At 42.9% G+C, this 20,733-nt stretch overlaps 1 protein-coding gene across 5 annotated transcripts in view; it reads left to right on the forward strand.

The window, feature by feature from the left end:
• hspa12a (heat shock protein 12A) overlaps positions 1–20,733 on the forward strand; it is a 100,309-nt gene that overhangs the window by 71,714 nt on the left and 7,862 nt on the right. For 2 of the 5 annotated variants that reach the window (XM_025897430.1, XM_005459509.4), the window contains exons 5-10: positions 508–612; positions 1,048–1,164; positions 3,883–4,054; positions 15,821–15,910; positions 17,478–17,582; positions 17,660–17,918. In XM_025897430.1, coding sequence (XP_025753215.1) covers positions 508–612; positions 1,048–1,164; positions 3,883–4,054; positions 15,821–15,910; positions 17,478–17,582; positions 17,660–17,918 — 848 coding nt within the window. The remainder of the gene's footprint in view (positions 1–507; positions 613–1,047; positions 1,165–3,882; positions 4,055–15,820; positions 15,911–17,477; positions 17,583–17,659; positions 17,919–20,733) is intronic. The other 3 variants (XM_003455006.5, XM_005459508.4, XM_005459511.4) reach the window with 2 other exon arrangements.

The raw sequence follows: 20,733 nt of genomic DNA on the forward strand, positions 1-20,733 counted from the left end.
TTCTGTTTGTTTTTTTCCCAGCAAGTACAGGTACAGAAGTGAGCCATGTGAAGTTTAAAAATAGAAAAAAAAAGACCACTAGCATTCGGCCAACCATGAGCTTAAATATGTGGCTACTTGAAACATCTTGTTGCATCCGATAGAGACCTTTTTTTTACATACATTATGAAACTGAGTGCATCTAATGGCTGTGATTCCTTCAGTGTCAGAATATTTGGTGTCACTTCACAGACAGACACTTGCTGATTTTTACCACAGCTGTCAAATTTGGATGTTTCCCCGTGACTCATGCATGTTACAATAACTGATGAGTCTAAATTGGTCATGGATGACAGATCGTTATGAATGTATGGTTGCCAGCCCATTTCCATATTGAGACACGTTGACTCGACAGAGTAGATTGTACGGTGTGGTGTGGTAGTACACGTGTGTGGACAATCCACAAAGAGAATAGAAATAAATACTAACAGTGATATATTGACTGTGATGTCTTCTCTCTGCAATCAGAACCTGTCCATCAACACTGACCTCCATGCAGCTAATGGGAAGCGTGTCAAAGCTCTGGACATCTTTGCCTATGCTTTGGCTTTCTTTAAGGAACAAGCACTGAAGGTAATGCATTATGTTTTCTGTTCTCTTACTCATGCAAAGTAATATTTTCTCCTTTGATTAAGCTTCTGCTGACAAACATTGGGAGATGTGTGGAATTTAAATCAAACCAAAATCCATTGATTAGCAAATCCTTTCAGGTCTATTTTATTATCTCACTCTGAATTTTATGCATTGTAGTGTCCCAGCTTTTATGGAAATATGTTAGTAATTCTGTTGGGCACACACTGAGCTTTAGCCTGAAGCCCATTCATAAACAATTCACAAACTTGTGACATTGTGAATTAAAGGGTACTACAGTGATAAAGCATGCACAGTGGACCAATCAGAGAGAGATGACTGCTTCTGAGCTCAGAGGTTCTGACTGATGGCATGAACTCACAGTTAAACCTGAAATGCATAAGGATTAAATGGCGTGTTTAAATGTTCTTTCAACAGGAGCTGAGTGATCAGACAGGCGGCGAGTTTGACAACAGTGATGTTAGATGGGTGATCACAGTTCCTGCCATCTGGAAAATGCCTGCAAAGCAGTTCATGAGGGAAGCTGCCTACAAGGTAGACTCCTACCCCACTCACCCACAAATGTGTTTCATACTAGAGAAAGAAGATAGGATCTCATGGTGATTTTAACATTAAGTAGAAGTACTGTAGAGTGTCGTTCTGTTCATACCTGTAAATCTAGCCATCCATGTTCTGTTGCTTATCTGGGTTCCCAGTCACAAGGGCTAGAATCTAATCACAGATACCCAGACCTCTCTCTGCTTGGCCACTTCCTGGAGTTTTTCTTGGGGGTACACTGAGGTCACCATAGAGATATAATCACTCTAACATGTCCCGAATCTATATCCTGCCAGCTGGACATGGCAAAAACACCTCACTTAGAAGATGTCTAAGAAAATTCACACCTCAGGTCCTGTGTGAGGGCCTGACTAAGAGCAGTCAGAATCCTCCTTTGATGACAAAATCAGAGGACCAGTTTACCCTGCCTGGGACAGGGATACAGAGGCCCCACCCTGGCACCAAACCAGGGGTAGATTCTCAGGAGTGAGTGAGTGACCCTCCAATGTAATTCATATGTGACACAAACGCCACAAAAAAGGTGGACATCAAGGCAAGAATATACCTGCTGCGCGGTCGTCAGACTCAGGGACCATTCCTCCCATTGCTGCGTTTCAAAAATGGCGTTTTTGATTTTTGTGAACGAGACGCTCTCATGATTCATCTAGTGACACAGCTGACCAGCCAATCAGTGGCATGCACTCTAACTACGTCACATTTTAGTACCTGCTCGGATTGCTTGAAACCCCAGCCAACCTGGTACTAAAAAAGTACCTGGTACCAGGTACTTTTTTAGTAGCTGCTACCAGGTACTGTGACCTAATGGAAACCCTGAAAACCGTGCTCAGTCGATCCAAGTAGGTACTAGTTTTTGCATCAGCCTAAAACTATCTTTAAAGGGTTTTTTTTAACTCAAAGTACTCTATTACTGCTCAAAGTATTACTGCTTTCTAGTAAAGAATTACTGCTCGACTATGGACGAGGAAAAGGAGAATATGGCCTGCTGTTAATGAACGAGAATCAGAAAGAATTCATCAGCTACTGAAGCTGTTGGGCTTTCTTCTCTAACTGCTTCAGTGCAGCTTCTTTGGACTTTCTGTTTAAAGCAGAGCTGCTGATTTTGTACATTTAAAGTAGCCATGAGATAAAGTAAGGAAAGAAAACTAAAAGAAATGTGAATAATGACACAAATGTGAGATACAGTCGTTCTTATCACTTTCATCTTTGTTTTGGTGGACTGTGATTTATAACAGCTGCAATTTTCTGTTCTGTGGTTACACTGCAAGTGTCATTCCTCACCAGCAGTTCTTAATCACTGCTTTATATCACAGCTAATGTGTTGCATTAGTTACAGCACATTCTTGACTCTTGAATGCAGTATAGTCGTATAGTCACCATATTATGCATTCATTGCATTCCTTGGCCTGTTGCATCCCGTGATTAGAAAAAGTTGTTAATTGAACTTTATTGTATTTAAATTGGGACAGCTGTAGTCTGAAGATTTATTTTCAGTTCGGTTTTATTCTTACAGTACTGATTCACAACACAAGGCACCTCAATGAACTCTGTATTTAAAGTTTGGCATATTGTTAGAGAGATAATCAAACCATGTGCAAAACACCTATTAGTCAGTGTTTAACAACAGTGGGAAGGAAAACTCCCCTATAAGAAGAACAAAACACCAGTAGAACCAGACTGAGGGAGAGCCTCACCCAGCAGTGCCTCTTAGGGACTAGAAAGAGAAATCAATTTAAAATGATGTCTTTGTTAGATATGGAAGCAAATACATCATTTATACTCCTTACTTCCTTATACATTGCCAAGAAAACTGTTCTGATGAACTGAAAACCAAAAAACTGCTTATGTGTCAATGTATATAGAAATTTACTGCGTGATCAAATTAGTCAGGAGGAAACTTCTGCCTCTTCAAAAAACCAATGACTTTGTTTCTCTCTGGTCCCCACTGATCAGTTGCATTACTTAGTGGGGGTGGGCGGCTGTATTTTCTTTTTCTGGCCAATATATTGTTCTAAGTTGGTGTTAGCTGAGTCTGTCAGAGAGGTGTGTTTATGCTAAACCTTTATTCCAGTTACAGTGCTTACTGCTAAAGCTAATGAAAGGCAAATCAGAGAGTGTTACGTTTCCACAGAGTGTTTGTTCTTGGACCAGCTTTGTGATCTGGCTTTTGTAGAGTTTTTAAACTTTTATTCTTGATGGTTTGTTTTTATTTTAAAAATCCATGTGCTTGTCTAGTGACTTACACCAGTCTGTAAAGGCTTTATTAGGGATCAGTGGATTTTTAATTGTGGCAGCTCTCTCCAGGAGTGATGTAGTGATGTACGAATAAGCAGAAGAAAAACTTCTAAATACGCTATATTGTGAAACAGTTAAAGTGTGAGACTAAAAAGAGGAAGGTTTTAAATGTAAATATTTTAGTTGTGACAAAGCATAAGAGACCTGAGGAGCTTGTAGATTTAAAAAGAAAAAGAAAAGCAGTCGTTCCACCCATTTTCTCAGGGGGCTGTAAGCGATCCCACCTGTCACAGGGTCAAAGGTGAGGTACAGTTGTGACTAATAATTCAGCAAACACAGGGTACCTCAGTGTTTACTACATGTGGACACAGTAGAAGAAGTTAGTTGAAAAGACAAAAGAAACATTTTCTTGTCCTTTAAAGCTGAAGCGTTATGTGTTGTTCATATTCTGCTCTTGTCTAGTCTGGTCTGGTATCCCGGGAAAACCCTGAGCAGCTGATCATTGCCTTAGAACCTGAAGCAGCATCAATCTATTGCCGCAAGCTCCGCCTCCACCAGATGGTGGACCTGGGCACCCAGACCACACAGAATGGCTTCAGCCCCTCTGACAATGTGGGCAGTGGGATGAGCCAAGGTATGTCTCATTAACAGATATAACAGATTATTCTGAAACCACAAGCATGTTTTCATTCATACATACACACAGTCATGTTCAGTGTTTGATTTCCGATGGCAACATTGTTACTGGCATAATAACATAACGTTTTCCCTTATGTTGTTTTCTTCATAGCGTCACCAGGTAATTATTACACAACTTTTCAAAAACGATTCAAATGCATACCAACTCATTTCTTTTATTTTTGCTTCTTCTCTGAGAATTGTGTTGTACTATTCAGCTTCTTTGGATTTATTATCCATCGATCCGTACATTTGCTGCCACGTATCTAGGTCACGGGGGCAACAGTCTAAACAGAGCCCAGAACCTCCCTCTCCCCACCATCTTTTCTAGCTCCTCTGGGGGACACCAAGGTGTTCAAAAGCCAGCCAGGAGATGTAATTGTTCCAGTCTGACCTGGGCTTGCTCCCAGGCCTCATCCTGGTGGGACATGCCCAGCAAATCTCACCTAGGATGTGCTCAGGAGGCATCCTGGTTAGATGCCTGAAATGGCTCCTTTCCTTTTCGAATCTGAGGTTTGACTAATAGATCTGCTCCAGTTCTCTGGCACATATCTTCCCAGGGGGCTGAGAAGCTTGAGTCCCAAAAGTTGGAACACACTCTCAGGTACCCCCTCTTGAAGAGGGTCAGCTAATCCAGAGGCAGTGACCTTGCAGTGTTGCAGATGCATGTCAGCCATGCAAACTGCAACAGAAAGTTGGGAAAGTCAGGGTGAATGTTGGATGTTAGATAGAAAACACTCTGCTTCACAGCTGAGCATGTCAGTCCTTGCAGTCACATCCCCTCCACATTAGTGTTAAAGTTTCCCAGTAAGACAGTCGAGTCATCAGGTGGGGCCAGTGTCTCTCGCCCACAAACACCAGTGTTGGCTCTCTCTCACCACAAAGTTGATGTCACATATATCTAAAACCAGTTTCAGCAACTGAGGGTTGGACCACCAATACGTCCACCTTCAGCTGCTGCCTGGTCCACAGTGCACTGGTCCCCTACAGCCCCTCCTGTGTGAAGGGCTACAACCATGTGGCTCGTTTGGGCTGAGCGTGGCTGGGACTGGGACCCGCGGGCGGGCCACTGCGGCCGGGCCACCAAAGGCCAGACCACCAAATGCTTGCTCATGTTGCCGCCCACCAACCCAAAATATAGGAATGTCATTTGCAATTGAAATCTGTGCAATAGTAATTAGGGTTGAAATTACATGAAATTTTAACCTCCTATCTCAGCAAAATTACTTTAATAATGTTATGGTTTCATTAGGCCTGAAAAATGTAAACTAATTAAACATGTGGCATGTTTTCTATACTTCCACATTACAGGGAGTGCAGAATTATTAGGCAAGTTGTATTTTTGAGGAATAATTTTTTTATTGAACAACAACCATGTTCTCAATGAACCCAAAAAACTCATTAATATCAAAGCTGAATGTTTTTGGAAGTAGTTTTTAGTTTGTTTTTAGTTTTAGCTATTTTAGGGGGATATCTGTGTGTGCAGGTGACTATTACTGTGCATAATTATTAGGCAACTTAACAAAAACCAAATATATACCCATTTCAATGATTTATTTTTACCAGTGAAACCAATATAACATCTCCACATTCACAAATATACATTTCTGACATTCAAAAACAAAACAAAAACAAATCAGCGACCAATATAGCCACCTTTCTTTGCAAGGACACTCAAAAGCCTGCCATCCATGGATCCTGTCAGTGTTTTGATCTGTTCACCATCAACATTGCGTGCAGCAGCAACCACAGCCTCCCAGACACTGTTCAGAGAGGTGTACTGTTTTCCCTCCTTGTAAATCTCACATTTGATGATGGACCACAGGTTCTCAATGGGGTTCAGATCAGGTGAACAAGGAGGCCATGTCATTAGTTTTTCTTCTTTTATACCCTTTCTTGCCAGCCACGCTGTGGAGTACTTGGACGCGTGTGATGGAGCATTGTCCTGCATGAAAATCATGTTTTTCTTGAAGGATGCAGACTTCTTCCTGTACCACTGCTTGAAGAAGGTGTCTTCCAGAAACTGGCAGTAGGACTGGGAGTTGAGCTTGACTCCATCCTCAACCCGAAAAGGCCCCACAAGCTCATCTTTGATGATACCAGCCCAAACCAGTACTCCACCTCCACCTTGCTGGCATCTGAGTTGGACTGGAGCTCTCTGCCCTTTACCAATCCAGCCACGGGCCCATCCATCTGGCCCATCAAGACTCACTCTCATTTCATCAGTCCATAAAACCTTAGAAAAATCAGTCTTGAGATATTTCTTGGCCCAGTCTTGACGTTTCAGCTTGTGTGTCTTGTTCAGTGGTGGTCGTCTTTCAGCCTTTCTTACCTTGGCCATGTCTCTGAGTATTGCACACCTTGTGCTTTTGGGCACTCCAGTGATGTTGCAGCTCTGAAATATGGCCAAACTGGTGGCAAGTGGCATCTTGGCAGCTGCACGCTTGACTTTTCTCAGTTCATGGGCAGTTATTTTGCGCCTTGGTTTTTCCACACGCTTCTTGCGACCCTGTTGACTATTTTGAATGAAACGCTTGATTGTTCGATGATCACGCTTCAGAAGCTTTGCAATTTTAAGACTGCTGCATCCCTCTGCAAGATATCTCACTATTTTTGACTTTTCTGAGCCTGTCAAGTCCTTCTTTTGACCCATTTTGCCAAAGGAAAGGAAGTTGCCTAATAATTATGCACACCTGATATAGGGTGTTGATGTCATTAGACCACACCCCTTCTCATTACAGAGATGCACATCACCTAATATGCTTAATTGGTAGTAGGCTTTCGAGCCTATACAGCTTGGAGTAAGACAACATGCATGAAGAGGATGATGTGGACAAAATACTCATTTGCCTAATAATTCTGCACTCCCTGTAGAAATCAGAACAGAATCATTTCTAGTCAATCAAGCAGTGTGCCAATGGTGCAAAGTGAAAATGTTAAACCTTCACTGATCTAAACAAAAAGGAGCAACAGCAGTGAGCTCTCTGTGCTTTCTTTCTCACATCTTCAAGTTTTATTTGGTGCAAAGCATGTGTTCATCACCACAACCAAAACAGAAGACTTACAAGTTTTATCAGTCTTATCGTTAGTCTGCATAAAGAAAAACTCCAGATTCAAAGAATCATTTTGGCCTTGCTGTTTCCATTTGCGTTGTTGGTTCTTTTGTGGAGCCACAAATGAGTTTGCTCTTGTTGTACACCTTTGCAGAACACTTTTATACACGTGCACAAGACCAAATATACTGCATGTAAACTGCATGCATCACAGTACCAGAAAACCAATTCTGTTTATCTGAAGATGGCAGTTTCAATGGTGACAGTTTGCCTACCAATCATTATAAAATTGAAGCCATTGTTCATCATGAAGTAAATAGTGCTATTTTATTGTGTATAATGGGGGGAAACCTGAATCTAGCTGAGTCTCAGTCTCAGTCTTGGATGTGTGATGAAATGTTTCTGACACTGAAGACGTCCAGAAGAGCAATATCAGCGTTGTGGGATTTCCTCACCTGGATGATCGAGCACGCATCATCATATCACTCTAACACCTCACTTCCTAAAAAGCTGTAAAGTAAAAACAGAACGCAGTGATTTCCAAATCCCATAAACTAATGTTTATTGATATTAGAGCATAGTAAACATTTTACTATACTATGAGACATTTTACTATTTAATGAAAAATATTAGCTGATTTTAAAATTGATGGCAGCAGCATGTCTGGGTCAGCAACACAGAGAATTGGATTTTGCAGTTACTTAGGTTAACTGTTAACCAGTCAGTAACATCTCCCAAACATCTTTGGGAGGCAGAGATTCTGGGGATAAAGACGGGCAAATGTTCATCATCAGCGCTCAGGTCAAAAGGCTGCATCTCTGCTGCTATGAAGCTGCATTAGTGCCTGTGTAACAGGTCACTTGCATGTATGGAAGGCATAATCAAAGCTTTAGAGTAACATATGTTCCATTCAGTTTCTAGGGTTAATGCTAAACAGCACAAGCATGAGTTCAGAATAGAAGAGTGTGAGTGCTGGCACTGCCTGCAGCTCAGACCTAGGCTGCAGGCAGGCATGCTATAAAACCCAGAAATGAATAGAAAAATCACAGAGTTTGTGTCATAGCTGTGTGAAGGCAGGAGGGAATAGTGAACCCGAAAGCTGGACTCACGGAGGAAAATGTGAACTCAAAACACCCGGCTTTATTGGGAGATTGCAGACTGAACAGAAAACTAACTAAAGGCAGGCAAACAGAACACAGAGTAGAATGAGGGACGACGCGACAGCGAGCAGGTGAAGACGCAGACACTAAGGTCGTTTCTCAATATGCGTACTTGTGCGTACTTGCGTTCTCGTGTACTCGTGATACGTCATCAGTCGGAGACCAAGTACTGTTCCAATTCGAAGTACGCATCAAGCTGACAACGCGAAAAAGTCCCGGATGTGTTCTCGCTCCGCCCCTTTTATCGAGCATGCATCGGTGTGGACTTGGTACAGCTAAATATCCCAGAATGCATTTCGTCCAAAACTCAACAGCGGACTCCCGGCACATCGGTTTAAACACCCCCCCCACCCCAGGTTAAAGAAACCCCAGCAGCTGTCTATAGTATTGAGTGTCCACTAGAATAGAAATAAAAGCGTTCTAACATCTCACCTGCTTGTTTTTATTAAGGTATGTACACGTATGTACATGTACACTATTTTTATTAATAGAGGTTTCACTACTGAGGTTAAAAATGATATATAAGTCACTTAGATCACTTCTAAATGTTAATGTTTGGTTTATTTCAGTGTTTTATTTGTTCCTGAGTAAACCGGTTTGGCTGTGATTACAGTTAAGCTTCATAACATGTTACTCACAGTTAAATTAAGAGGGGACGGCAGTAAAAACTCTGGACCTGTGACATCATCACGTACGCAGGTGTTCCAATTGTACATATCGCGAGTCCGTGCTCGCGTTCTCGGCGGGTACGTACTCCCGTGCGTTCTGGGCGGGTACGTACTCACCGAGAACGCGAGTACGTACTCGCGTACTTGAGCATTGAGAAACGGCCTAAATACAAGAGGTAAACAGCTGGGAGGCACGGCTGACACTGATTACACAGACGAGACAAGGAGAGCACAAAACTGAACACACAGACATAAGACACAGACCTTAAAAGTAAAACAGGAAATGCACAGACTGGACTCAGAGACTCGGTACAGACAGAAAGCAGAGGGAACACAGAACCAAAACCCTGAGAACTAAAAAGTCTAAACCCGAAAACATAATCTGAACGAACTAGAACACAAGATATATATCATAATAATAATAAACACAAAAGGCTGGGTCAAATGACCCGGTACCATGAGTTCGTAGAGAAATCGTAGAGAAATCATTCATTGGTTTTGTCATATTCAAGCAGAAAGCACTCAGGGCTTCAAAGATTCAGAGCAATTGAAAAGTGACTTTTGAAATTTGCGTTTTTGCAACAGACTGTAAAATTCAAGTGACAATGAATACATCGTTCATACAGAAAACAAGTGTCACTGCATTTGGAGAACATATTTCTAGCTGTAACTGGATGCCTTGGAAATGGTCCCCAGTACAAACAACAATAATAAATAATAATGATAACAATAATAATATTAACCCTATTAATATGCCTAAATGCAATCAGATGCTGCCATGAGAATGGCTGACCTAACAAAGTGTCCTGTGAGTGGTGACTGTCACTCCTCAGTGAATAAGTCTCAGGCTCCTGAGGAGCAGAGTAGTATTATTAGAAACAATAGTTTAAAGATGATTTAAAGACTTGGGTGTCAGTTCTGTCATTTTCTGAGCTTTCCTTGGAGAGAGGAGAGTCCATTAGTCAAACACTCTATTGTGGAGGATCCCTGTGAAAAGCCAAGTGCATGCATCTCATCTCAAAGTACAGACACGAGTCCATAATAAATAAGCTGTCAGAATATTAAAGAATATTGGAACTTTAACATGACTTCTGCAGTTTCCTTTGGATGTGCATTCCCACTGAAGCATATTCTTCCTCACATGGTTTAGTCCACATGACACATCTGTAAGACATGTTTTGTAATGTTTATGCTATTTCTATATTGATCAGTTTGGATTGATCTTTTAGGTATTATTTAGATTGAGATTCTTGTACATAACTACTGATTGTCCATCCCTCTCTGCATCATTTGCCCTGTGTAAGAGGGCCAGACACCTGTGCCTGCTGTTTGCCAGTCAGCCTGAGGTTCAGTGGCTTCAGTAAAATAAAAAGACTTGTTGTAAGAGAACTGAAAAGGTTTCTACCTGAGTTACTGGTCTTAAATTGGCCTTTCACACATAGACACTGGATCCCAGTTGGTTGAGGCTTCCTGGGTGTAGCAGGCAGGGCTGTGCAATACAGACTTTTTTTTTATGTCACTAAAAATAAACTAAAAGCCAAAAGTGTTTGTGTAGTTAACAGAAATAAATGTTAAAACTAAAATTTAAATGTTAGTCTTTGAATATTGAGTTTAGACTAAATGTTTTTAGAAAGATGAACTCGGATAGCACTGAGTCTCTCTATTAACGGCTTAAGTACCACAGGAGGTGGCAGGAATTAAACCTTTACTTAAAAAGCATCATTAGCTATCTCAGCTAATCATAGAACAATGTCTAAGCTTCCTGTTAGACCTCAGTGTTTGTTACTACTCACAATAACATTTTATTAGGGAAGTTGCTGCAGGTACTACGCTGCAGTGGTTTGTATCATATCTATCTAATAGACTCCAATTTGTTTATGTAAATGGAGAGTCCTCTTCACACACTGAGGTTAATTATGGTGTTCCACAGGGTTCAGTGCTAGGACCAATTCTGTTTACATTATACACGCTTCTCTTAGGCAGCATCATTAGAAGACGTAGCATACATTTATATTACTGTCCAATCTCTGGCTCTGTTTCAGAGTTTGTCTTTTGACCTCGCCCCTCTTCCCCAGCTGGTTGTGTCAAATGAGCCTAATTCCTGAGCTTGATCCTGTTTCTTCCCATTTGTAGCACAGAAAGGACCCATCCACACAGTGTTGCAAGATGAGTGATTTTTTTTACATAGTCTTTCTTTATAGCAGCTTTTCAGCTGCACATCTCTCTCTTCCAGGCCCCGCCACCTTCTGAAATAGGGAAGTGTGATGGATGTCAGGTGTGGTGGCCAGGCTTTCCTCCTAACCATTTGTCAGAGCTGGGAAGGCACCTAAATATTGCTCTAGGTCAGGGGTTTCACGCGATACATTTATTATGTGTGAGCTGAATCTTCAGCCCTGCTGAGAACCCATGCAGGTTAGGGTGAGACTTTGATGGACATATCATGCAGCCAATCACATGCAAAAACAGACTGTAATCATACCGTTGTGTGAAAGAAGGAAGGGGGGCAGATATTCCAAGACAGCAGGTGTAGTGAAAAAGGCAGAAAAAGGCGATGAGCGAAAACATAAAGTGAGTGGCATCTGTCTGCATTTCAGTGACGTTGGAGACTTCAACGCTGAGTGCAGAATTTATCAAATCAGGAGTTAGCTAAAGTCATAACCGTTTTTATTGTCAGCAATGTTCCATCATGGAGAACAAAAGGTTTGACAATTGTCCAGGCCTTAAACCTCAGCTTAACAGACTTAACTTTGATTGGCCTCTCACCACAAACAAGCACAAGCATAAACTTTGGACCTTAAACTATATTTTCTAAAGTTTTACAGTTCTACACAAAGTAATTAAGCAATAAACAATTAACTTGTTGAACCTCCGTTCCCCTTGGTACCGGAGGCAAAAGGGAGAACAGCTGGTTTAACAGGATGTTCCATCAGATCTGTTATTTAAACATGGATGTGTGGTATCCATAGAAACATCAGAATCTCAGCTGAAATCCCACAAAACCATTTCAACAACCATGAAACGCCTTGAGGCGACTTTTGTTGTGATTTGGCGCTATATAAATAAAATTGAATTGAATTGAAGTGAAAATTGAAACACAGCTAAAACAGCAAACAATTAAAGTTCAGGTAAACAGATTCCACCAAAAGAGGATGTTCACCCACAGAAAAATCTTTAGTGGGACTATCGGAACAGCTGTGACGTTTTCTCTAATCACTGTTCGAACCCCATAACACGGTGCATCAAAACTGGTCCAGACATGACGGATCGGGACCCGGCACAGAGTAATATAGTATACATGGTGAAGTGCCTGGATGATTGCCATGAATTATACATCAGGGAAACTGAATGGTCTAAGCTAAGTAGGTGACACAACACAGAAGAGGCCCCTGTAACGGAGTCGGTTTGCACCATCAGGCTAAAACTAAATATATGGTCTAGCAGAGAGAGTGCTCAGGTGGCTGCCCTGCTCCAGGCCCCGCCTTCTGTTGTCATTTGGAAGCAGTGGACAAAGCATGTGTTACTGCTGGTTTGCCACTCTTACTTGTGCTGTTGTTGGTTATAACATACAAAAAGCTGGAGTGAAAGCGAGAGTTAAAAATCACAGTCTGCATTTTCATGCTTTATTCTTTGATCGTCCTTCCGGCTCATTCCAAACTAAACGTGTGTGGATGGACACATCTGTGGGACTTCAGATCCCAACTGCATGTCGCTGGCAGTGGATCAAGTGTGCGACTGCAAATGTTGATTGGTTGATAAGACCTAAGGTCCCCATTATGCAAAAACCATTGGTATGCAGCACCTGTAGTTCAGGGTTGGTGACATCACCAACACACTACAGACCGTCTGTGGTGATAATGGAAAATACATAAACAGAGTTCAACTGTAGACAGTAGAAACTCATGAGAATGCTGAGCTGTTGAGCTGTAAATGTCACTACCAAACGTATTGGGCCAGAATAAATGACATAAACTAGCTCTCATCTAAATCATTTTTAATATTCACAGCACAGTTTAGTCAACTACAAGGTTACACTACAGTATTAATCACCAAGTAAACCTGCTTGTGTGTATGCAGTGCTGTGAGATGTAAGAATATGAACTGAAATAAAACACTGGAAAAGACCAAATTTACAGTTCCGTATTAAATATTAAATACTAAAATAAATCACTACAAATATCTTTGAGTGGCCAGAGATAAATGTGTGCAGGCAGCACAGAGCCTAAATGAGTCTCACAGGACTGAATATTATAGAACTTGTGTGATGTGTGTACCCACCACAAAGAAGCATCTACACCGGTGGTGTCCAACTCCAGGCCTCGAGGGCCGGTGTCCTGCAGGTTTTAGATGTATCCCTGATCCATCACAGGTGATTTAAATGGCTAAATGACCTCCTCAACATGTCTTGAAGTTCTCCAGAGGCCTGATAATGAACTAATCATTTGATTCAGGTGTGTTGGCCCAGGGTGAGATCTAAAACCTGCAGTCTGAGACTGTGACCATGAGAGTGCGAAGATGGCTCCTCATCCTCCAACAAGGATTCTGAGGCTGACATGAGGAGGTCTTATCTGAAGATGGGATGGACTTCTCCACCCTCATATTTTGGTCCCCCAAAGAGACTGTGACACTCTGCTGTGTCGCAGTTTGATCCCAGGACCTTTGCACTCTGCCCCTAGCTTTGAACTGTCACTGACAGATGAACTCCTGCAGCAAACTGTGGCCATAACAAGCCTGCATTGAAGATGCTCAATGGCGAAATATGGAAACAGAGGAGCAGTAGGCTTGTGTAGGGATGCTCACTGTTTACAGATTAAAAACATAAATCAACTCAACTCTGCAGGCACCTGTCATCAGTAAATGTAAGGACAGTAAACCGACAGAGAGGAGCTGCAGCTGCATATGTGGCAAGTTCAATGCAAAGACCACAATCTGTCCATTTGCAGCTTCTGCTCCACCTGAGCTGGACTTTAAAGTATAATTAATATTTGATATGTATATTTCAGACTGAAGTACTTTTAAAGGACTGAGTTGTTTAAAGTGGAAAAAATTATTACTATATAATATTTTATAGCATTTTTTGTCATTAAGGTCAAATCCTTTTCTCTAAGGTTAATTCTGACAGTGTTCCTGCCACGGCAGCTGGGAAACACCTCCATGCTTGATCCATCCACCACCATGTGTCACGTTAGCTGACACAGAGCGTGGTTCATAAGATGAAAGAACCTTTTCTGCATGTCTTATGGTATTTTTATGCTTGCCGTGCAGCCCCTGTTGCACGTTGTGTTTGATGTCACAACCTTTGACCGGCACCATCTTATTTCCAGAGCTTTGGCCAGTCACCCCTTCATATTTGTAACCTGGCACATTGCATTGCTGAAGACACGAGCGTATGATTGTGTCAGTTTGTAGTCTCAGGCTCAGGGCATTTTTAAGAGATTATTACTGTTGCCAGACTGAAGTTCCACATCACTGTCACTTAACATTGAGTGATTTCAGCTTTATTTATAATAAAGGCTTATAACAATGAGAAAATGTGAAACATTCATAAGACTTAAATGATAATGTATGCAGCCATAATTAAATAATTGAAATAATATTTAGTAATGTTTATTCATCTACAGTATAGTTAGAATAACATGCTGAATACATGCTGCAGTCCTTATGACTTTCTTCCTTGTGCCTGCATCAGGGTGCATCACAGGGGAGTGACTGGTTAAGACGGTTGAGTTTTGTCAGGTTATAATGAGCTTTATTTCAGAGAGATACGGGACAAAGCAGACATTTATACAACTCTGAGCTGCATAAATGTGACTATTGCTTATTTTATTTCTAATGCGAACCTTTTCTGTCCTTCTATTTATTTGTGTTTCGGGTGTTTCCTAAAGTTAAGGGAGAGATATTAAAAAAACAGAGACCCCCACTCTGTACTGTCAGGGACTAGAAAGAGAGAGCAGGTTTCTCCTGTACTGGCTTCTGTTCATTGGCTCCCTGTTAAATCAGAATTGAAATACAGGCCTTATCATCACATACAGTACCATATTACTGAGGTCCCAGGATGGATTTGGGAGGTAGATTAGGCTCAAACCTTTTCTTCAACAGTTATGGCTCTACCAGGTGACCCTGAATTCTCCCTTAGTTCCCCTGCACTGGGCCTGGGCTGCTGGGGGCTTCCCCTGATGCACTGAGTGTTTCTTCTTTACTCACCGTTTTCACTCACTGTGCACCTCTGCATTTAATAGTTATTCTTGAACTCTGGCTCTCTCCACATCGTGTCTTTTGTCCTCTCTCCCTTGCTCACCCCCAAACATGCATGGCAGATGGCCCCGCCCCTCCCTGAGTCTGGTTCTGCTGGAGGTTTCTTCCTGTTAAAAGGGAGTTTTTCCATCCCACTGTCGCCAAAGTTCTTGCTCGTGGAACGTCGTCCAATTGTTTGGGTTTTCTCTGTACTCTTGTTGGGTCTTTAACTTACAAGCTAAAGTGTCCTGAGGTGACTGTTGTTGTGATTCGCCACTATATATATAAGACTGAATAGATCCATTTTCCACTTAGATTCTGTGCATGACGTTGTATATTTTATCTTAAGTAGGACTGAATCCACTCTGAAGTGACTGTATGTATGTATGCACTTAGTGGCCAAGCATTTAATAGTCATTTTAATTAAACTGTTCCTGAAAAGATCTCTATAGAGATTACACTATAGAACAGTCCTGCTCATAGTATGGATGAGTATCATCTCAGCCTGCTGCTTGTCTCACACTCCACTTTATATGAGCCCCACAACTTCTCATAGCAACGCTTCCTGCCTTTATCAGACTCACCAGAACACTCTCTTTCTGTTAACAAGCAGCTAAGGAGCATGTACGGCGCAACCGGCAGAGTCGCACGTTTTTGGTGGAAAATGTCATAGGGGAGCTTTGGTCGGAGCTGGAAGAAGGTAGAGTCTCTCTCTTCTTTTACTCATCTGTTCTCTTTTCCTTTAGGCTACCTCCTTTTGCTGTTTCATGTACTGTCATCCTGTCATAGATTAAGAAATTATGATGCTGATTAAGAAATCAGCATCATAAACCTAACATTTAGAGAATTGGCACCAAACTTATAAAGAAATGAAAAAGTCAAGTGTACAGTTACAGATACAAATGTCAAACACTGACATAGTTTAAGCATCATTCAGCTGCTGCCTTTGCAGAAGGTAGGTCCACACATTTGATTTGGCAGTTTCTTACCCTTCTGACACAACCACAGCGGGGATCTGTGTCCAGCATGGAGCCACCAAACACTGATGCAGTTTGCTAAATAAGTTCATTTGATTCCACTAACTGGGAAAGGCTGGATCAGCCAGAGGCACGCATTGCTGTAGTTGATTGTTATGTTGTTGGTCATATCAGAATAAACAGTCACCTGACAGTATGTTACAGCCTCCCTGTAAAATTAGCTTCTATAGAGGTTTGGTCTGTCCCTTCAACACACACATGTGGTTTTAGAGCTACTTTAAACTGAGCTCATTTTTTACAAACCTTTCCTTTTAGGTGGAAAAAGAGCCCAGCTGAAACCCTCACATTTCAGAGGTTTTAAGGCTTATTCAGGATACCCATCAGCAGCACATGAGGAGCTAAATTAACACATAAACCATTTGACTGGTTAGCAAATAACCAATCACAGCACAAACCACTGGAAAACCTGCTTTACAGGCTTGATAGCTCATTAGCATCTCTGCTGTTGAACACTGGACAAATGCTTACCTGCAGCTGACAGTATCAGTCTGCTAAACGCCGTCCTGCTAGCGAGCTTTAATAACCACGGGAGCTTTGGTTTCTGTGTTGTTCCCATGTCACAGCCGAGTGGCTGTGCTGTTACACACCCTTCATCTTCAAAAGTTCTTACTAAAAATTGAAGACTGACTTTAATACAAAGATTATAATTATTGCTTGCAACATGGATACATATTAACTTTTTGTATCATATTTGATACATGAGTTTCTGAGACCTCTATCTCATCAACATGATCAATATTTGCCATAATTTCAAAATGTTATGGACAAAACTCTTTTTTTGTCTAAAGTTAACACTGTTGTTATCAAAAAGTTGCCAAAAACGCTCAATGTATCAAATGCGATACAAAAAATACATAATAAATATATAATAAAAACATATCAAACACAACATGATAAAGCAAAAAACACATTTTGTGGATTTTGTCATAAGGATTAATAAACATCTCAGTTCTAAAAAAATCTGAATTTTCTGGCTATTTTTTGATGGGTTGGGTGTTACTGGGTTAATAGAGAGGCTAATAAAACTGTTAGCTCCACCTATCCTGAGTGGTTTGCTTCCTTCTACACTGCGTCAGAACTGAGTTTACAAGGATTTAGTTCAGCACTACTCTCTGTGGCGTCGCTCCAGAAGCAGTAGTGCCAGACAAAGTCATGTTCCTGTAAACCACACAGTGCACGCACTTTATTTGTCTTATGCCATGCCTCTCGCCTGCTCACTTCTCTGTACAGGTGACCGATATGTGGTGGTGGACTGTGGTGGGGGAACAGTTGACCTGACTGTCCATCAGATCCGTCTTCCAGAAGGACATCTAAAAGAGCTCTACAAGGCTTCGGGTAAAAGACGTGTAGCGTAACACTTTGCTAAAGCATCGGTCCATTTTCATGTGACTCACAGCTGTCTGTTTTCTCAGGTGGCCCCTATGGGTCCATTGGGATTGACTATGAATTTGAGAAGCTGCTGTGTAAGATCTTTGGCCAGGATTTCATTGACCAATTTAAGATAAAGAGGCCAGCTGCGTGGGTGGATCTGATGATTGCATTTGAGTCTCGAAAGAGAGCCGCAGCCCCTGACAGAACCAATCCTCTCAATATTAACCTGCCCTTCTCCTTCATTGACTACTACAAGAAGTTCAGGGGCCACAGTGTGGAACATGCTCTGCGCAAAAGCAAGTGAGTATAAACAGAAAGCCCAATCCTGAACTGACATGAGCGTCTATATAATCCTGACACCAAAAAGATACGCTTGTTTGCTTTTGATTCAGATTTAATCTGAATTATATTGACTCTGTGATTTCCAGTTGCAATATTTCTTGATCACATGCATATGATTCTGTACATGACCCAAAAGGTTGATTCTGTTCATCTGGACGTTTTCAGAAACGTTTCATCATTATCAGGTGACTTCTTCAGTCTCAGCTGACTGCAGGTTTCCAATTCTATAAACAGTACATCTGCACAATGACTGAAACCAGCCCACTGATGAGCAATAGGCTGGGAGGTCAGTTCCTCAGTACTAAATGCTACGTCCAGAAGAACAGAATCAACCTTTTGGGATTTACTGACCTGGATGATTGAGCATCCATCAAGACAGATTCTGCACATAGTAGTTTTTTTAACTTCAGTAATCCTGATTCCGCTGGAAATCTCTCATCATAAGCCCCAAATGTACCAGTGATATCACCGAGGCCATGAGGCCGAGGAGGCGGAGACAGAGTTGGAACCGCACGACTTTCCCCAGCTGAAAGCGGGAAAGACAGTGAGTGAAGGATGCGGTCCTCCGCTCTGAAAGTGCGATACGATAAGAGATAGAGTCTATTCTGAGCCCCAGATACTCTGTATACTGTGCGGGTTCCAAGTGGCTCTTTTCCAGGTTGATTGTGAAACCGAGCTCCGTGAGGTTATCCACTACCACCTCGAGTCTTTGATCGCCTGCTCGCGCGATCGTGAGCATATTAGATAATCGTCTATGTAAGAGAATATTCTGATGCCGCTGTTCCTCAACGGAGACAGCGCTGCTTCCACACATTTGCTGAACACTCATGGGGCTAAGGATAGCTCGAATGGGATAGTTTGAAACTCGTACCCTACGCTGGGGACAAAGACAAATGGCAGTGATTTTCTTTTGTTTTTATTTTGAAACTGGGGGGACATTCTGCCCTTGGCAAACTGCCTGGCTGCAGTAATGCACGTTTTATTATTAGTGCTTGGTGACACTGCGCCATTTGTCCACAAGTCTGTCCTCCCTGAACTGGAGGAGGAGACTGAGAGGGTGCTCCTGGTGAACTGGAAACTTCCGGAAACCCTGAACCCTGGAGTGATTTGGTTACCCCTTCTAACACCTTCCTTCTCTTTGGGGGAGAAGAGAGGGGTGACACAGAATGTTGCAGGTGTGCTAGGCTGACCGCTTCTTCTTCCCCTCTCCGGGGTGTGACGGCTTGTTCTTTGCAGCATCTGCTGCAAAGGAATGCTTGCCCCAAGGTCTTTGGTTCTCTATTTCGGCCTGGTGGGCAGACTGCGGGCCTCCTGCTCCTCTCTGCATTCTGACCCCACTCTGTCTCCCTCTCATAGCTGCTGCTGTTGCTGCAAAACCAGCTCTTGGCACCTGCTGGGGCTGAGGGTTAGGTTTTCTGGGTAAGCAGAGGATGAATGCTTCTCCCTCCTGCTTTCTGCGGGTGCTTGTCTCTCTCATTCTCTCCAGGGCTGGGCCAGAGAGACCGTTGGTTGGGTCATAGGCTGCGTCCATGACCTCAGCCTTCTGAGCATCGCCTAGGGCTGACAGGTTTAGCCACAAGGCTCTCTCACCCGAGACTGCAAGGCCCATAACACGGCCACACCCTTGGACTGCTCCCCTGAAGGAGCGAAGAATAAGATCATTAACCACGCAGATTTCATCCCAGAGGGCTGGGTTCAGGGAACCCGAGTCAAGCTGATGGCCCATGTCTTCCAGAATTTCTGCCTGATATGCTGATAGCAGTGTGACTGCATTAAGCGAGCATACTGACTGTGCAGCATATTTGTACATCCTTTGATAAATAGATGCCGTGAGGCGATCCATCTTGTTGGGCAAAGAAATGCTAGAAGAAGCTGAGATTGCCCTGCGGTTAGGGTGAAGGTGATACGCCACTGAAGGCTCCACTGCTGGGGGTTCGGTCAGCCCCAGTTCACCCATCCCCTGGATTTCAAGCTTAGAGCAGCCCTTGCTTTTAAAAGGACTTGACCAATAGCGACTCATTTCTTTCATGCAGGCCAGGACTGCTGGCAGAAGCTGCTTCGATGGCGGCAAGGCTGGTGGGAGCCTCTTGCCATCAAGCTATGCCATGGGATGCCTAGCTTGGCAGCAGCCCGTTTGCAGACCTCGTAGAAATTGCTGTCCACCGGGGGTGCCCCACTCAGTGGCCTGGACTGCTGGGGAGGAAAGGTAGAGTCATCCTCCTGTTCCTCATCCATATCCTCTAGGTCGAGGAGGTCGGAGTTGGCATCACCCTCCGCGTCCTCGCCACCCGGCTCACCCACGTTTTGATCGAGGAGGTCCTCGAACAATGGGGGCATGAGCGGGGACTCTTCTTCCATCATATCCGCCCAGCTTGTGGAGGTTCACGGATGATGGATATTACTCGTAGCAGCAGCGGCCGACAGGCAGGGGTCCTGACTGTTCGTTACTGCTACTCTCAGCCTCCTTTCCAGGACTTTCTCTGGCATCAGCGCACAGTGTGGGTATCCCTGAGGGTCCCCCAGTGAAGCCTGAGCATGCTTGGAACCCATACAGACAATGCACATTGGATGAGGGTCCCTGCCCGAGATGGTGGCACCGCATGATGGGGGGCACGGGCGGGATACAGCCTCTTTGGCCTTCGGTTCCGACCTTTTGGCGTGGCTAGGAGCCGTAAACATGGTTAGCGGAAAGGGGTGAGACTAGGCTACACGTCGCAACATGTTAGCCCGTATGTAGCTAGGACTAGATGCGGGAGTTAAATCCGAGCTAGTC

This window comes from Oreochromis niloticus, linkage group LG13 (genome assembly GCF_001858045.2).
Source record: "Oreochromis niloticus isolate F11D_XX linkage group LG13, O_niloticus_UMD_NMBU, whole genome shotgun sequence".
Lineage (NCBI taxonomy): Eukaryota > Metazoa > Chordata > Actinopteri > Cichliformes > Cichlidae > Oreochromis > Oreochromis niloticus.